This window comes from Oncorhynchus clarkii, chromosome 14, assembly GCF_045791955.1.
Source record: "Oncorhynchus clarkii lewisi isolate Uvic-CL-2024 chromosome 14, UVic_Ocla_1.0, whole genome shotgun sequence".
Lineage (NCBI taxonomy): Eukaryota > Metazoa > Chordata > Actinopteri > Salmoniformes > Salmonidae > Oncorhynchus > Oncorhynchus clarkii.
Genome location: NC_092160.1, coordinates 2,881,842 through 2,899,486, shown reverse-complemented (window position 1 = coordinate 2,899,486; position 17,645 = coordinate 2,881,842). Strand labels below are relative to the sequence as shown.

The 17,645-nt window shown below is 40.9% G+C and overlaps 1 protein-coding gene across 1 annotated transcript; it reads right to left on the bottom strand.

Moving 5' to 3' along the window:
- Positions 1-1,452: 1,452 nt before the first annotated feature.
- Positions 1,453-15,710, bottom strand: LOC139366127 (stress-70 protein, mitochondrial). Its single transcript, XM_071103255.1, has 17 exons — positions 15,351-15,710; positions 14,181-14,239; positions 13,994-14,081; positions 13,684-13,865; positions 13,438-13,562; positions 13,239-13,312; positions 7,867-7,973; positions 7,587-7,749; positions 7,386-7,478; positions 4,057-4,266; positions 3,742-3,969; positions 3,534-3,638; positions 3,320-3,437; positions 3,118-3,212; positions 2,878-2,970; positions 2,572-2,712; positions 1,453-2,385 (listed from the first exon to the last, which is right to left on the bottom strand). Exons 1-17 carry the CDS (start codon positions 15,429-15,431, stop codon positions 2,293-2,295), a joined length of 2,055 nt encoding a protein of 684 aa, XP_070959356.1. The 5' UTR covers positions 15,432-15,710; the 3' UTR covers positions 1,453-2,292.
- Between the last annotated feature and the right edge of the window lie 1,935 nt (positions 15,711-17,645).

Genomic DNA, 17,645 nt, shown 5'->3' with positions numbered 1-17,645 from the left:
GTTGACTCATCAGTAGGAAAGATTTGTTTCTCTTTTGGTCCATTCAACAACAGAGCGATTACGATCCTTGTCATGCCTTATTGGAATGGATTTATTGATATCTGTTGGAAAAAAGTTTGGATGTTGCCACACACATACCTACTTGTTAACAAAATTAAGGAAGTTTCCTTTAAAATTATTCATAAATATTATCCTGCCAACCACTATATGAAGAAGTTTAAGGAAAACATCAACTCAAATTGCTCCTTTTGTAATGACCACCCAGAAACAGTTGTGCATATTTTTTGGCATTGTATGCATGTAAGAACTGTGGCAAGACATCAGTAGGTTTATAATTGAACACATTTATGAAGATTTTACACTATTGTGGAGAGATGTACTGTTTGGATTCTTTACATACAATATAAATAAGCGGAATCATTTTTATGTAATTCATTTCATTATTATTTTGGCCAAATTTCATATACACAAATGTAAATTTACAAACAGAAAACCACATTTTCGTACCCTACAAAAATAAATTGAACTGTATTTTAAGACAGTTAAATGCTCTACTAACAAAAAAGCTGTTAGAATTGTATATGCATGTCCCTTAAGGTCCTTGTGTAATTGTAATGTGATATTGTACCCCCTAGCTCGATTGTCTATTGTTTGTAATCTATGTATGCTTGTGTTCCCTCATGTGCTTTATGTATTGATTTGATATTAATAAAACAATTTTTTTTTTTTAAAGTGAGTAGATTACACTGAGTTATAAGAACTGGAGACTGTGTCCAAGATGTCCACCCGTTGTTTTGAAGGTAATATACCCATATGCTGATTCATGAACTGTCTATATCCTGGTTGCATCCGGTTTATATACATCGCATACGCGCCAGCATTCACAGGGAGCAGTGCAAACAGCAAAGCATTCCCCAAAAAACATGGCAGACAATGGATGAATATAAAATGTTAATATCTTCGGCCGTGAATGAAAAATACATTTGGCCTAAGCAACAAATATTTGAACAATTCAATGGATGTTTTGTGCACAAAAGGTGATGATTAAACAGTCTTATTACAGTATATATATATATTTTCCAATCTGGCCATGTATGGAAATGCTCTTTCCAGGCTGGGTGTCAATTAATCTGCAGCACTGAAACAACTGTAGGAGCAGTCACAACTGTGCTTCTAGACCGGAACCGCTGGGCCCTTCGTGATTACATTGCATCCAAGATGTCCAACCATTTTCAGTCTCCCGTTATTATACTTGTGGTTTTTATGCCCTGAAGCAAAAAACAATTACATATTTAAGGAGAGCAAATTCAAATACAATCCTGAAGTCAAGCTGTAACTAAGTCGTAAAACAAAGCTTTAAAAGGATGTTTGAGTCACTTCCGGACACGGTAGACTTCTCGTCACCGATTGCCAAAGGAACAAATTCCTAATTTAAAAAGGAGACCAACACCGTTAATTTATTATTTTATTAGAAAAATGAGCAACGGTACAACCTCCTGGCTCACAAACCCACCACATACCAGACGTATTTTTCCCCTCTTCCACTGTTGTCAACTTTGTCTGATAGCTGTCCTGTGCGAAATGCTGCCTCTGGCAAAACAAAATCTCCAGGGCAATGACTTACATTTTTAAAGTGAGATGTGTTACTAATGTGCCTCATCCAATTACACTCATTGGTATAGTCCACATTACCAATGTATCATACGTTGATGTTTCTATTTGTATGCAAAGTATTCTCTCCCAGTACAGACCCATGATAATGTCAAGAATGAGCCAACTCGGGGCTCCTCTGTACTGAAAGGAATACCAGCATTTAAGGATTCAAATGTCTAAGAACAGAAATAAAATGATACATCTTTAACCACACCTATGTGGCTTTACTCGTATCACTGTACATATATACTCTGTTTTCATAGAGCAGATAGACTTGATAAACAGGATGAAGCTAGAGAATATCCAAGCTTCTTCTATTGCATTTCCACTGGAGTCGTCAGTTGACCGGACAGAAGCAGAGCTACATGTACAAATGAAACCCAAATGGCGTCACGGTACGACAAACAAATAATTGCTATAAACAGATGCAAATAAATGTTTTTAAAATGGACAGGATATATTGTTTTTGACAATTAAATTAAAGGGGTGGAAGAACATACATTATTATACTGTATATTTTACTGCAAAAACACAGTATGTGAGAATGACTTGAAGGCAATAGCCGCCGTTCAGAACATGTATACGCTCCCAAGCCCATCAGTCCATGTTCCCATTGTCTCCATGACAATCGCAAAGGTTTTACTGCTGGCCTTCCTTCTTCTCTCCAGCTCCACCTTCAGACGATGATGATCCAGTGCTGTTGCCACTGCTGCCTTCCCGCTCTGCTGCCATCTAGCAAGAAATTGACAAATACTCAGTTAATAAATAAGTAATATTTCAATTTACCCATTGTAAAAAAAAATTGTGTTGGGCTCTAATTTGACAAGCTAAGCAAACAATCCAGGCTTATTCCAACTCTGTTAGAACTGCAAGTTAAGGAAAAAAGATCTGACAATATTGGGGTGTTGAGACAATTACCTTCTTGTAAGCAATTTCAAAGAGTTTGAGTGATGCCTGCTGGAGGGTGGTGGCAGCCTGTTTGATATTCTCGCCAGTCTCTTCGTCCTTCCGTGACAGCAAGTCTCTCACTTTGGTAATCTCTTCCTTCAGTTTGTTGCACTGAAAGATGGGGGAAGAAAGTGAAATACTGGGACTATGGAATTTCCTGATATTTGGGATGTTTCAGATGCATATCTGTTCTTGTCAATTTTGTTGTTCAGTGTCTGGGTTTTTTGAAAAGCCCTTTAAAACCAATGTATTAATATAATAAAATGTCCGACATGCCTCATCAGCAGGGAGCTGATCCTTGAACTCTTCCATCTTGGACTCAGTGTCATGGACGATGCCCTCGGCCTGGTTAACAGCCTCAACACGGTCCTGGGCAAAAACAAACGGATTCAAGGACAACTGTCAGCATTCAGTCACACGGTTATCAAAACACACAACTCCAGCTGGGAGTAGCCTGCAGTTGATGTAACTGATAAAAGTTTAATGGATGCTTGATAAGAAAATTGTCAACCCTACCTTTCGCCTCCTGTCCTCCTCGGCATACTTCTCTGCATTCTTAACCATGTTCTCAATGTCATCCTTGCTGAGGCCACCAGAGGACTGGATAACAACTGGAGAAGTGAGGGAAAAGGCAGTGTTAGACGAAGTAAATTCATACTATTGAAGACCTACTATAAGTTAACATGTATTTCAAGGGCAGGTTGTTAGATGATCTTACTCTGCTGTTCACGGCCTGTGCCTTTGTCTTTGGCAGACACATGCACGATTCCGTTGGCGTCAATGTCGAAGCAGACCTCGATCTGAGGTACTCCACGTGGGGCAGGTGGTATTCCAACCTGCATGAGAGAAACACCAGTAAGACATTAGTATCCTTCAGAGACTTAAAAGATACTAGACTTAAAGTGTAAGTATGAATCGGCTAGGACACTTACCAGAGTGAACTGTCCCAGGATCTTGTTATCTGCTGCCATCTCTCTTTCTCCCTGGCATACTTTGATCTCCACCTGGGTCTGGCCATCAGCTGCTGTAGAGAACACCTAAGCACAAGGAACAATCAGTACCACTGATGAAGTACATACAATTAATATAGGTTTCACCAGACTGCTTCAGACAGAACAAAATCTGATATTTGTCCCTCACCTGGCCCTTCTTGGTGGGAATAGTTGTGTTCCTGTTGATAAGTTTGGTGAACACCCCTCCAAGGGTCTCAATACCAAGAGACAGGGGCGTGACATCCAGAAGGAGCACATCAGTAACATCTCCAGCCAGCACACCTCCCTGGATGGCAGCTCCAATGGCCACAGCCTCGTCTGGGTTGACTGACTTGCTGGGGGCACGGCCAAACAGGTCCTGGACTGTCTGCTGGACCTGGGAGAGAAGACAACAGGATGGGTGGTCAGACGGGGGCAGAGCATGATGAAGAGGTGGGATAGAACCAGGGAGAGATCTGCTCACCTTGGGCATACGAGACATACCACCGACCAGAAGCACCTCGCCGATGTCCCCCTTGGAGACCTCTGCATCCTGCATGGCCTTCTGGCAGGGGGCCACTGTCCTGCGGATCAGGTCAGACACGATGCCTTCAAACTGGGAGCGGGTCATCTTCATGTTCAAGTGCTTGGGGCCAGAGGCATCCATGGTCAGGTAGGGCAGGTTGATGTCAGTCTGTGGGAGAACCAAGGATCTATGAGTGTTTTTTCCATCTTCACTGAAAAGGGGGTAACCTACAGTGAGCTCCAGAACTATTGGGACAGTGAATAATTTTTTTGTTGTTTTGGCTCTGTACTCCAGAACCTTGGATTTGAAATGATACAATGACTGAGGTTAACGTGCAGACTGTCAGCTTTAATGAGGGTATTTTCATCCATTTCCGGTAAACAGTTTAGCAATTACCACACTTTTCGTACATGGTCTCCTAAAATGGGGGGGCTAAGAGACTAAAAGTATTGGGACAAATTCACTTGTGTATTAAAGTTGTAAATCATTAAGGGTTTGGTCACATTCATAGCACGCAATGACTACAAATTTGTTGGATGCATTTACAGCTTGTTTTGGTTGTTTCTGTAGTCAAATTGTCCCTACCCTGACAGACAGTCCCCTCAGCAACGACCACCCCCTGTCCAATTCCACTCCAGAGGCGGGACTCCAGCACCTTCATATACCCACACCTGTCACTAACCAGTGTGGCAGACCTTACCGTTTGCAAGTGTTTTGTTACAAGACACCCTTTCTCTTGTAACCCTGTGTGTATTTTTTGGGATGAGTTTTAGTAAGATTGTTCTTAAAATTCATACACTCATTTGATTGAGGACATTTGTTTGATTTTGCCAGTTGCTTTATGCATTTCCTTTACTCATGTTTAATCACTTAAGTTACTTCACTAATATTATTGTTGAGATTCATGTACATTCGTTTCCTTTGCATCCTTGTTAACCAGCCCACCCTTACAGCCTCAACAATTCAACTGAAATAAACTGGGCAACAGCCCTTTGAACTCCACATCCCCATTAGTGTTTTAAAATGTACACAACCACAATAGCCCCAACTCAAACCAACAGTTACAGCAAGGTAGTCCTTTTATCACAACTCTGATCAGTTTTCACATTTCAGATTGTGCCCAATAGAAATGTTAAATAAATGCCATGTTTCTAAACAAAAATATAAATAAAAAAATGCAAATTTCAAAGACTTTACCGAGTTAGTTCATAAGGAAATCAGTCAACTGAAATAAACTCATGTGGCCCTAATCTATGGATTTCACATGACAGGGAATAAAGATATGCAGCTGTTGATCACATACCTTAAAACAAAAAAAGGTAGGGGCGGCATGGATCAGAAAACCAGTCAGTATCTGGTGTGACCACCATTTGCCTCATGCAGCGCAACATCTCCTTCGCATAGACTTTGTCGATAGTGGCGGGAACTGGAACACGCTGTCGTACACATCAATCCAGAGCATCTCAAACATACTCAACGGGTGACATGTCTGGGTAAGCAGGCCATTGAAGAACTGGGACATTCAGCTTCCAGAAAATGCAAGTGTTCATTTTCCGTAGCTTAAGCCTGCCCATACCATAACCCCACCATGAGACAGTGTTCACAACATTGACATCAGCAAACCGCTCGCCCACACAACACCATCTGCCTTGTACAGTTGAAACTGGGATTCATCCGTGAAGAGCCTACTTCTCCGGCGTGCCATTGAAAGTGAGCATTTGCACACTGAAGTGAGTTACGGCGCTGAATTGCAGTCAAGTTAAGACACCGGTGAGGATGACAAGCATGCAGAGAAGCTTCCCTGAGACTGTTTGAGCAGAAATGTTTCGATTGTGCAAACCCAGTTTCCTCAGCTGTCCGGGTGGTTGGTCCCAGACGATCCCACAGGTGAAGAAGCTAGATGTGGAGGTTATGGGCTGTTGTGGTTACATGTGGTCTGCAGTTGGGAGGCCGGTAGGCCATACAGCCAAATTCTCTAAAACGACGTTGGAGGTGGCTTTTGGTCGAGACACAAGACAGTCTGCACTTTTAACATCACAGCAATTGTATAATTTCAAATCCAAAGTGCTGGAGTAGAGAGCCAAAACAACAAATGTGTCACTGTCTCAATACTTGGAGCTCAATGTATATCAGTCTTACATACTTTACAATCTCCATATAGACAACATCTTAATTTGGTGTTAAGGTTTACTCGAGCTCCCGTAGGGCTGGGCGATGTGGCCTAAAAATCGGATTTTTTGTTGGTAATTTTATGTTCAATTCACAACTTCTTTTAAAAAAAAAAGTTATCTAAATAAGCTGTTGTACAATCAAAGGTAAAATATTCTGCATTTCAAACAGTCAGCAATAATCTCATGAATTGAGGGCTTGTGAAATTATACCTAGGCTAAATATAAGCCTTCCATAGGGGTTGATATCTATACAAGCATTATACTCAGATTTGTACCTCTACATATTGTACAATACACAAACAATAGCCTAAACTAATTAGCTGGGTGGCTATAGAGATTAGCCTTGAAATCAGTGCTGTGCAGACCAAATTTATTGAGTGTTTAAGGACAGCTCCCTGGTGCAAGAAGTATGAATGTTGACTTCTGCAGAGGCCGCATCACAGTAAATGCTGTATGGCCACTGCAGAGCCTTTAAAATGGGAACGTGCAGCCACAGCAGAAAGAGCATAAAACATGACAAACTTGATTCTTACGATACAGACATTTATATCACGCAAAACCACATTTGAATATTGCATGTTTGTTAGCCCTTTGAGTAGGGCTGCCCCAGTGTGCAGGTACAGCAGCTCTGCTACAGCTCATCATCCACTAAAACAGTTGCTCTAATGTGGCCTGGGCCAGAAGACTTCCTCACTCAGCAGTGTAGCTAGCTCAGGCATAGGGCTGGCCTCTACAGCCGACTACTGCTATGAGATTACATATTTTCAAATAAAGACAGAGTCCAGGGACTGTATAAATTACACATTTGTTAGCCCTTTGAGTAGGGCTGCCCCAGTGTGCAGGTACAGCAGCTCTGCTACAGCTCATCATCCACTAAAACAGTTGCTCTAATGTGGCCTGGGCCAGAAGACTTCCTCACTCAGCAGTGTAGCTAGCTCAGGCATAGGGCTGGCCTCTACAGCCGACTACTGCTATGAGATTACATATTTTCAAATAAAGACAGAGTCCAGGGACTGTATAAATTACAAACAAGTTACTTCTGTTGACAATGGTCTTATTTAGACTAATCATTAGCCTACCAAATAGGTAGGTCTGCTGTGGGATGATGAAACTCACCTGCAGGGATGATGACAGTTCACATTTGGCTTTCTCAGCTGCCTCCCTCACTCGCTGCAGAGCCATGCTGTCTTTGGTCAGATCAACTCCAGACTGGAAAGAAAAATCAAAGGTTTGATCAAAATGGTTGGCTCACATGAATTTGGCAGATGCGCTTGGTCATAGAACGGTGTGTATCCAGGATATTTCCCCCCTTCTCACCTCTCGCTTGAACTCCTTCACAATGTGGGTTAGTAGGTGCTGGTCAAAGTCCTCTCCACCCAAAAAAGTGTCTCCGTTGGTGGACTTCACCTCAAACACGCCCTTCTGGATCTCCAGGACAGAGATGTCAAAGGTGCCACCTCCCAGGTCATAGACTGCGATGCTACAAATCAGGGACAGGTATGAAATACGAGCCGAAACACCTTTAGGCATGGATCAAAAAAAAGTTAGGGTCATGGTCTCATAAGTTAACAGCAGTTTGTAGGGTTGTTGTAGTTACATTCTGTCCTGAGTCTTGTCCAAACCATAGGCCAGAGCAGCAGCAGTGGGCTCATTGATGACTCGCAGCACATTCAGCCCAGCAATCTGACCAGCATCCTTTGTGGCCTGTAAACAAAATTAGCTACTCATTACACACATACACATCTAAAATGTTATTGGTCACATGCGCCAAATACAACAGGTGAACTTAGTGAAATGCTTACAAGCCCTTAACCAACAAAGCAGTTAAGTGTTAAGTATTTACTAAAATAAATATAAAAACAAGTAATTAAAAAGAGCAACAATAAAATAGCGAGCCTATATACGGGGGGGGGGGTACCAGCACAGAGTCAATGTGCAGGGGCACAGGTTAGTCGAGGTAATATGTACAGTTTGGACACGCCTACTCACTCAAGGGTTTATTTATTTATACTATTTTCTACATTGTAGAGTAATAGTGAAGACATCAAAACTATTTATTTATCCTTTAACTAAGCAAGTCAGTTAAGAACAAATTCTTATTTACAATGACAGCCTAGGAACAGTGGATTAACTGCCTTGTTCAGGGGCAGAGCGACAGACTTGTCAGCTTTGGGATTCGATCTAGCAACCTTTCGGTTACTGGCCCAACACCCTAACCACTAGGCTACCTGGAGGTGTGTTTTAGGTCATTGCCCTGTTGAAAAACAAATGATAGTGGGACTAAGTGCAAACCAGATAGGATTGAGTAATACTGCAGAATGCTGTGGTAGCAACGCTGGTTAAGTGTGTCTTGAATTCTAAATAAATCACTGACAGTCACCAGCAAAGCACCCCCACACCTCCATGCTTCGTGGTGGGAACCACACATGTAGAGATCATCCGTTCAACTACTCTGCGTCTCACAAAGACTTTGGAACCAAAAATCTCAAATTTGGACTCATCAGACCAAAGGACAGATTTCCTCCGGTCTAATATCCATTGCTTGTGTTTCTTGGCCGAAGCAAGTCTTCTTACAGGAGTCCTTTTGTAGTGATTTCTTTGCAGCAATTTGACCATAAAGACCTGATTCACGCAGTCTCCTCTGAACAGTTCATGTTGAGGTGTAAAAAAACATTTTATTTTAATGTCGAGTTGTGTTACTTGAACTCTGAATTTCTGAGGCTGGTAACTAATGAAAGTATCCTCTGCAGTAGAAGTAACTCGGTCTTCCAATCCCGTGGCGGTCCTCATGAGTTTCATCATAGCGCTTAATGGTTTTTGCGACTGCACTTGAAGAAACTTTCAAAGTTTAACTTTTTACGAATTGACTGACCTTCGTGTCTTAAAGTAATGGACTGTCGTTTCTCTTTGCTTATTTGAGCTGTTCTTGCCCTAATATGGACTTGGTATTTTACCAAATAGGGCCATCTTCTGTATACCACACCTACCTTGTCACAACACAACTGATTGGCACAAACACATTAAGGTAAGTAAATCCACAAATTAACTTACGGCACACCGGTTAATTGAAAATGCATCAGGTGACTGACTACCTCATGAAGCTGGTTCAAAGAATGCCAAGAGTGTGCAAAGCTGTCATCAAGGCAAAGGGTGGCTACTTTGAAGATTCTCAAATATATTTTGATTTGTTTAACACTTTCGGTTACTACATGATTCCATATGTGTTATTTCATAGTTGATGTTTCCAGTATTATTCTACAATGTAGAAAATAGTACAAATAAAGAAAAACCCTTTTGACTGGTACTGTACATTAGGTAGAGGTAAAGTGATTTTGCATAGATAGAAGTCGACCGATTATGATTTTTCAACGCAGATAATTGGAGGACCAAAAAAGCCGATACCGATTAATCGGACGATTTTTGTATTTTATTTTTAATAATGACAATTACAACAATACTGAATGAACACTTATTTTAACTTAATAGATCAATAATATCAATTTAGCATCAAATAAATAATGAAACATGTTCAATTTGGTTTAAATAATGCAAAAACAAAGTGTTGGAGAAGAAAGTAAAAGTGCAATATGTAAGAAAGCTAACGTTTCAGTTCCTTGCTCAGAACATATGAAAGCTGGTGGTTCCTTTTAACATGAGTCTTCAATATTCCCAGGTAAGAAGTTTTAGGTTGAGGTTATTATAGGAATTATAATTATATTCCCTCTATACCATTTGTATTTCATTAACCTTTGACTATTGGACGTTCTTATATGCACTTTAGTATTGCCAGTGTAACAGTATAGCTTCCGTCCCTCTAGTTAGCGCGCGCTAACTAGCTAGCCATTTCACTTCGGTTACACCAGCCTCATCTCGGGAGTTGATAAGCTTGAAGTCGTAAACAGTGTAATGCTTGACGCACAACGAAGAGCTGCTGGCAAAACGCACGAAAGTGCTGTTTGAATGAATGTTCACGCGCCTGCTTCTGCCCATCACCGCTCAGTCAGATTATATACACAACGCAGGACACGCTAGATAATATCATCAACCATGTGTAGTTAACTAGTGATTATGATTGTTTTTATAAGATAAGTTTAATGCTAGCTAGGAGCTTACCTTGGCTTACTGCATTCATGTAACAGGCAGTAGTCTCCTTGTGGAGTGCAACGAGAGGCAGGTCGTTATTGCGTTGACTAGTTAACTGTAAGGTTGCAATATTGGATCCCCTGAGCTGACAAGGTGAAAATCTGTCATTTTTATTTGTTATAGGCAAGTCAGTTAAGAACACATTTTTATTTTCAATGACGGCCTAGGAACAGTGGGTTAAGTGCCTGAACAAGGCAGAACGGGTAGCCTAGTGGTTAGAGTGTTGGACTAGTAACCGGAAGGTTGCAAGTTCAAATCCCAGAGCTGTCTGAAAATAAGAATGTGTTCTTAACCGACTTGCCTAGTTAAATAAATGTAGAAAATTTGGCAAATCAGCGCCCAAAAATACCGATTGTTATGAAAACTTGAAATCGGCCCTAATTAAAATTGGCCATTCCGATTAATCGGTCGACCTAATAGATAATAAACAGAGTATGCAGATAGTCCTGGTAGGCATTTGATTAGCTGTTCAGGAGTCTTATGGCTTGGGGGTAGAAGCTGTTAAGAAGCCTTTAGGACCTAGACTTGGCAGTCCGGTACCGCTTGCCATGCAGTAGCAGAGAGAACCATCTATGAATAGGGTGGCTGGAGTTTGACAATTCTTCAGAGGATTTCTTATAAGTGCCCAGGATAGAGTCCCGCTCCTTGAAAGCGGCAGCTCTAGCCTTTTAGCTCAGTGCAGAGGTTGCCTGTAATCCATTGCTTCTGGTTGGGGTATGTACGTACGGTCACTGTGTGGACGAAGTCATCGATGCACTTATTGATGAAGCCAGTGACTGATGTGGGGTACTTAATTCCATCGGAAGAAACCCAGAATATATTCCAGTCTGCAAACAAAACAGTCCTGTAGCGTAGCATCTGCTTCATCTGACCACTTTCATATTGAGCGAATAACTGGTACTTACTGCTTTAGTTTTTGCATGTAAGCAGGAGGACTGAATTATGGTCAGATTTGCCAAATGGAGGGCGAGCTTTGTACGCGTCTCTGTGTGTGGAGTAAAGATGGTCTAGTTTTTGTCCCTCTGGTTGCACATTTAACACGCTGATAGAAATGAGGTAAAACAGATTTAAGTTTGCCTGCATTAAAGTATCTGGCCATTAGGAACGCCGCCTCTGGATGAGCATTTTCTTGTTTGCTTATTGTCTTATGCAGCTCGTTGAGTGAAATCTTATTGCCAGCATCGGTTTGTGGTGGTAAATAGACAGCTATGAAAAATAGATAAACTCCTGGTAAATAGTGTGGCCTACAGTTTATCATGAGATACTCTGCCTCAGGCGAGCAAAACCTAGAGACTTCCTTAATATTAGATTTCAGCTATTATTTACAAACAGACAGACCGCCATCCCGTCTTACCGGAGGCAGCTGTTCCATCTTGCCGATGCACGGAAAATTTCCATTTCCTGGTTCAGCCACGACTCGGTGAAACATAAGATACAGTTAAATGCCCCGTTGCTAGGTTAGTCTTGATCGGAGCTCATCCAGTTCTCTCCACTGATTGCACGTTGGCTAATAGGACTGATAGAGGCGGATTACACACTTGCTGTCGGATCCGTACAAGGCACCCCGACCTACACTACCATTCAAAAGATTGAGGTCACTTAGAAATGTTCTTGTTGTTGAAAGAACACATTTTTTGTCCATTAAAATATCAAATTGATCAGAAATACCATGTAGACATTGTTAATGTTGTAAATGACTATTGTAGCTGGAAATGGCAGATATATATATATATTATGTTATATTATATTATTATTATATTATATTATTATGATATATTTAAATATATCTACATAGGCCCATTATCAGCAACCATCACTCCTGTGTTCCAGTGGCATGTTGTGTTCGCTTATCATTTTAAAAAGGCTAATTGATCATTAGAAAAACATTTTGTAATTATATTTGCTGAAAACTGCTGTACTGATTACAGAAGCAATAAAACCGGCCTTCTTTAGACTAGTTGAGTATCAGGAGCGTCAGCAATTCTGGGCTCGATTACAGGCTTAAAATGGCCAGAAACAAAAAAAACTTTCTGAAACTCTTTAGTCTATTCTTGTTCTGAGAAATTATGGCTATTCCGTGAGAGAAATCTCCAAGAAACTGAAGATCTCATACAACGCTGTGTACTACTACCTTCACAGAACAGCGCAAACTGGCTCTAACCAGAATAGAAAGAGGAGTGAGAGGCCCCGGTGCACAACTGAGCAAGAGGACAAGTACATTAGTGTGTCTAGCTTGAGAAACAGATGCCTCAAGTCCTCAACTGGCAGCTTCATTAAATAGTACCCACAAAACACCAGTCTCAACGTCAAAAATGAAGAGGCAACTCCGGGATGCTGGCCTTCTAGGCAGAGTTGCAAAAAAAAAAAAAAGTCTCATCTCAGACTGGCCAATAAAAAGAAAAGATTAAGATGGGCAAAATAACAGACACTGGACAGAGGAACTCTGCCTAGAAGGCAGCTTCCCGAAGTAGCATCTTCACTGTTTAACTTTGAGACGAGTGTTTTGCGGGTACTATTAGCCTTCTAAAATGATAAACTTGGATTAGCTAACACAGCGTGCCATTGAAACACAGGAGTGATGGTTGCTGAGAATGGGCCTTTTTGGTCACAAGAGACAGTGGCAGAAACATTATGTACAAAATAAATTATAAATAATGCAAAAAAACAACAATAAGTTAGGAGCCCGTAAAACGGCAGCCATTATATGTACTGATCAGTTGAGAGGCTTGCTAGATCACCATTCTGTGAGTCAATTGCAAAGGAATAGCTTTTGGCCACCCGTGTGTTCCAGTCAAATTATTTAGCAGACAAAGAAAAGGCTATTACCTGTCTCTGGGAGTCATTGAAGTAGGCTGGCACGGTGACAACGGCATTCTTCACACTGTGACCCATGTAGTTCTCTAAAACCAAGACAATTTTACAATAAGCAAGGCTTTTTTTTAGAACACAGGCAGGCGTAGTTGGGAACAGAATTGGAATGCTAGTTTTCCCCCCTGGGGTCAATAAAGATTGATTGGTAGTTTACCTGCCGTCTCCTTCATCTTCATCAGCACGAAGGCACCGACTTGGCTGGGGGAGTATAGCTTTTCGTGGGCCTCCACCCAGGCATCACCATTGGAAGCACGGACAATTTTGTAGGGCACGTTCTTCCTGTAAAGCCACAACAATAACCATGTCATACATTCATCTCCAACTACAAAATATTTCTCAACTAATGATGCGTTACAATGGCTAGTATGGTCTGAGACCTAATTTAACAAAACACACTCACAGGTCCTTCTGAACCTCTGCGTCATCGTAACGGCGACCGATGAGACGCTTGGTGGCATAGAGGGTGTTGTTAGGGTTGGTGACTGCCTGTCTTTTAGCTGGCATGCCCACCAGTCTCTCCCCATCAGCTGTGAAGGCCACCACTGAAGGAGTTGTCCTTGCTCCCTCTGCATTCTCCAGTACCTGTCACACAACAAACTAATCAGTAACAATCTAGAAAAGGAACTATAAGAGGAGGATTTCAAAGGGATCTACGGTCTTTTCATTACACAGGTCACAAACATAAAATGACTGGTAAAACTTCAACCGACCTTTGCTTGTTTGCCCTCCATGACTGCCACACAGGAGTTTGTAGTTCCCAGGTCAATTCCAATCACGGATCCTTTGATCGCCTCCGATCTGTAAAACAATGTCAAACAGTAAGTAAAAATACAAAGAGCTGCTCATGGATGTTAAAGGAATAAATATTGTATAGTAACGTTAAATAACAATACTTACGCATAGTCACGTCTGGACATCGCTCTGAAAGCATCTTGTTGGAATCCATTCCAGCAAGCCTGGCAAAAAAACAAACATTGATTAGCTACCATGACTACTTATTAGTGAAATCTGTTTAACTTCAACCAATATGAGAAGAAACTCAAACAATCTAGTTTCAATTCACACAGTGCATAGACATGACGCACAGTAATCCACATTTGGTATAAAGAAATGCAAAGGTGTCCATGAGTGAAATAGTTACATAGATAAGCGTGTGTAACATTATGTTTGGTTATGATATTTTAACATTATGCCATAGGACTGCGGTTTACTAGGGTGGGTGGACAGGAACACCACAATGAAGGTCACAGATGTTCTCTTCACATAAAACAATAAATGACACCCCCATTCACAACAAGACCGGTAAACTTCAGCAGCTTGCTAATGCTAACATTATCTTGCGCAATAAAACGAACCGTGTCTATAACCAGCTAAAGGTCTTGACACCCCGCTTAAGTCAGTTTAAACCAACTCACTGGTTGAGGATTTAGCTAAAACACATTGAAATAACACGAGGTGGTTATACAAACATCCATGTTAGGTAACGTTAGCTAGATGGCATTAGCTTGCCTGAGAGGACTAGCCTCTGCTGCAGTTTTCAAATTCAATCAGACTATACGAGGGAAGCTAGCCAACTAACGTTAGTTACTTAACTTATCCCCACTGTGATCGTCAATGAACATGACTTAGTATGTTTAGTTCAGACGAAGGACACATGAATGATAAAACATCCTGGCTAACCTAAAAGTGAACTTGTTAGCTAACATTACTACTAGTTGCGTCATAGCTAACGTTAGCTGGCTAGTTCGTCTACCTGACCAGGCTCAAGCCCAGGCTGTTCCCACATAGTTAGCAAGCTAGATAATTATTTAACAGTTACTAACCTACCATGAATTGACAATTGTTAACTAGCTAGTTATTAGTTTTATCCACTAGCAGACGCTAGTTAACTTACGTTAGTAGCTAGCTAGTGTGGTAGCCAACTGCGACATTTATTTAACGTTTTTAGTTAGCAAGCGAGCTAACGCTTAGCCATCAGTTATCCTTCATTTCTTGTTACACCTCTTGGAAACATTTAATTAACCTAACATATTGGATATTTTGGGGGGACAATTTTAACTGACTTACCTTCTTTATCAAGGAGGACACGCTTATTGAGCAGTTCGGAGAGGGGAGAGACCTTGAAGCTGTTCTTGCAACACTTAACATTTTTGACAATTCTGGTTGGTTGGCTAGTTGGCTTTAAAATGGAGGCCGCAATGATCAAATCCAAACTGTTGAGCTTTTGTCGATTTTAGCGAGGACCCAGGTATAGATATCTTATTTCGTTGGAGAGATGTAAATTCCACGACAAATCTAGGAATATATTTAGCCTGTCAGAACCGGTATTGCAGCACGGCTACTCTCCAACAATGCAGTTGAACTTCCGATTTTCTCGAATTAACTGACACATGAGTTGCTCCATGCATTGAGAAACGGACCCATTTTAGAAACTTAAAGATTGCCTGGGTAAAATTACATCCTTCAAAAATAAATTACAACGTTATCCAAGTATTATATTACACAATTACACACTATATACTTACAAACACATGTAGTTTATGTTTAGGGTGCAGTATAATTATTTTACACAATAAATTATGCTAAAACAAAATCATGCCCAGACTGGGGCATCACACACCACTGGGCTTTTGAAGGTCATTTTGAAAAAGCGGTGAAAATTCTCACGTGAGTTTCATCAGCGATGCCGGCACTGTACTGTTTTTGATGCCAGTGTCTGGCCTGATGAAACATCTAGCTAAATGTGGACAAATTAGCTACATATTTAATTTATTTTGTATATTTATTTTTAAATACATTAAATTACCAAATAAAGGGATCAGTCGACCATTTTGCTCATCGGCATATTGCTACTCGGTTTGATTCTATTGGACTTTGCCTCTCACTCATGTCATCTGTATGTCATTGCAGCTCATCAATTTGGCAGCTTGCTGCAATTAATTAATAGTTTTTACCCCCTCTCTAATGTGGTGGCAACACGGTTTTGGGTCCGGTACTGTTCAGTTTATATATTGTAATGACCCTGGTTTTATAAGCACGGATATCGACTGCCACTTGAGCATGCTTTTGTGCCACAGTTGATAGTGGGCTGGAAAGTTGAGGGTTCGAGACCTGCTCCCTGCCAGTTTCAGTACATTATGGTACCCCTTGGCAGCATTATCAGAAAGCACAGCATTGATTATGACTGCTATGCAGCTCATACACAACTTTTCATTTCCGTGTCACCAAAGGATTTTAGCTCCATGGATAAATTATTAGACTGTATTAGTGATTTAATTACTTTGATGGATCATAACTTCCAGCAGCTAAATCAAGACAAGACTGAGGTACTTATTGTTGGAGCCAAAGCACAGAGAGAGAATCTGGCCACATATTTTAATTCCCAAGCAATAAAGATAAAACACCTGTTAAAAAAAAACCTAGGTGTTATTTTAGACTGAATTCAATTTTGAATCACACATTAGGAATGTGACCAAATTAGCTTTTTACCACCTGAGGAACATTGCCACTGTGCGACCATTTCTCTCTGAGGCTGATGCAGAGGGACGCATCCATGCTTTTATTACAAGCAGGCTTGATTACTGTAATGCTCCCCTGTCTGGTTTACCCAAGAAAGCCATTGGTCAACAGCAAAATATACAGAATGCTGCAGCATGGGTACTGACCAAGGTCTCCGCACTGGCTGCCTGTGAGTTAAAATACATTTTAAGATTCTTCTATTGGTTTTTAAATCAATCCACGATTGTGCACCCCAATACATGTCAGACATGCTTTTAAGTTATGTACCCAGTAGGTCCCTCAGGTCCTCTGGCACTGGCATTTTAACTATCCCAAAGCCTAGGACCAAGAGGCATGGAGAGGCAGCCTTTAGTTACCATGCCTTCAGCCTCTGGAATAGCCTGCCATGGAACCTGAGGGAGGCCGAAACTGTGATTAAAAACACACCTTTTTAGCTTTGTTTTTCCTTAGGGTGCTTTTTAGTCATTCAGTTTTGTTATTCTTTAGTTTATCCTCTTGTGTTTGTGTAGTAAATATTTCAGTTTATTTTTTCCTTGTTTTTATTCATTTTTTCCTGTAATGCACATTGTATTGCATTCCATGTCTGTCTATAAATAAAGCTTGATTTGAACACATAAAACCCAACAAATGCCAGAGATATAAAACCCTAAACAAGAAAGCATTATTGGACATCTTCAGTAATTCCACTACTATGCCAAAAGATGGAGCCCAATTTATGCTGTGAGATCTTTCTGCACCAGTCTATTTATGGCCCCACTCACCAACAACATGTAACATTGGCCTCTCCACAGGAAACAGTAACAGCAAAGTGAATGGATATAGGATGACAGTGAACTTCCATGT

Bases quoted from the DNA above. Each gene is read 5' to 3' on its own strand.
- LOC139366127 (XM_071103255.1), bottom strand. From the start codon at position 15,431: ATGTTAAGTGTTGCAAGAACAGCTTCAAGGTCTCTCCCCTCTCCGAAC. The intron at 7,479-7,586 runs GTGAGAAGGGGG...TTTTCTTTCCAG, and splicing joins TGAAGGAGTTCAAGCGAGAG to TCTGGAGTTGATCTGACCAA. The intron at 3,970-4,056 runs GTGAGCAGATCT...CTTCTCTCCCAG, and splicing joins GTATGTCTCGTATGCCCAAG to GTCCAGCAGACAGTCCAGGA.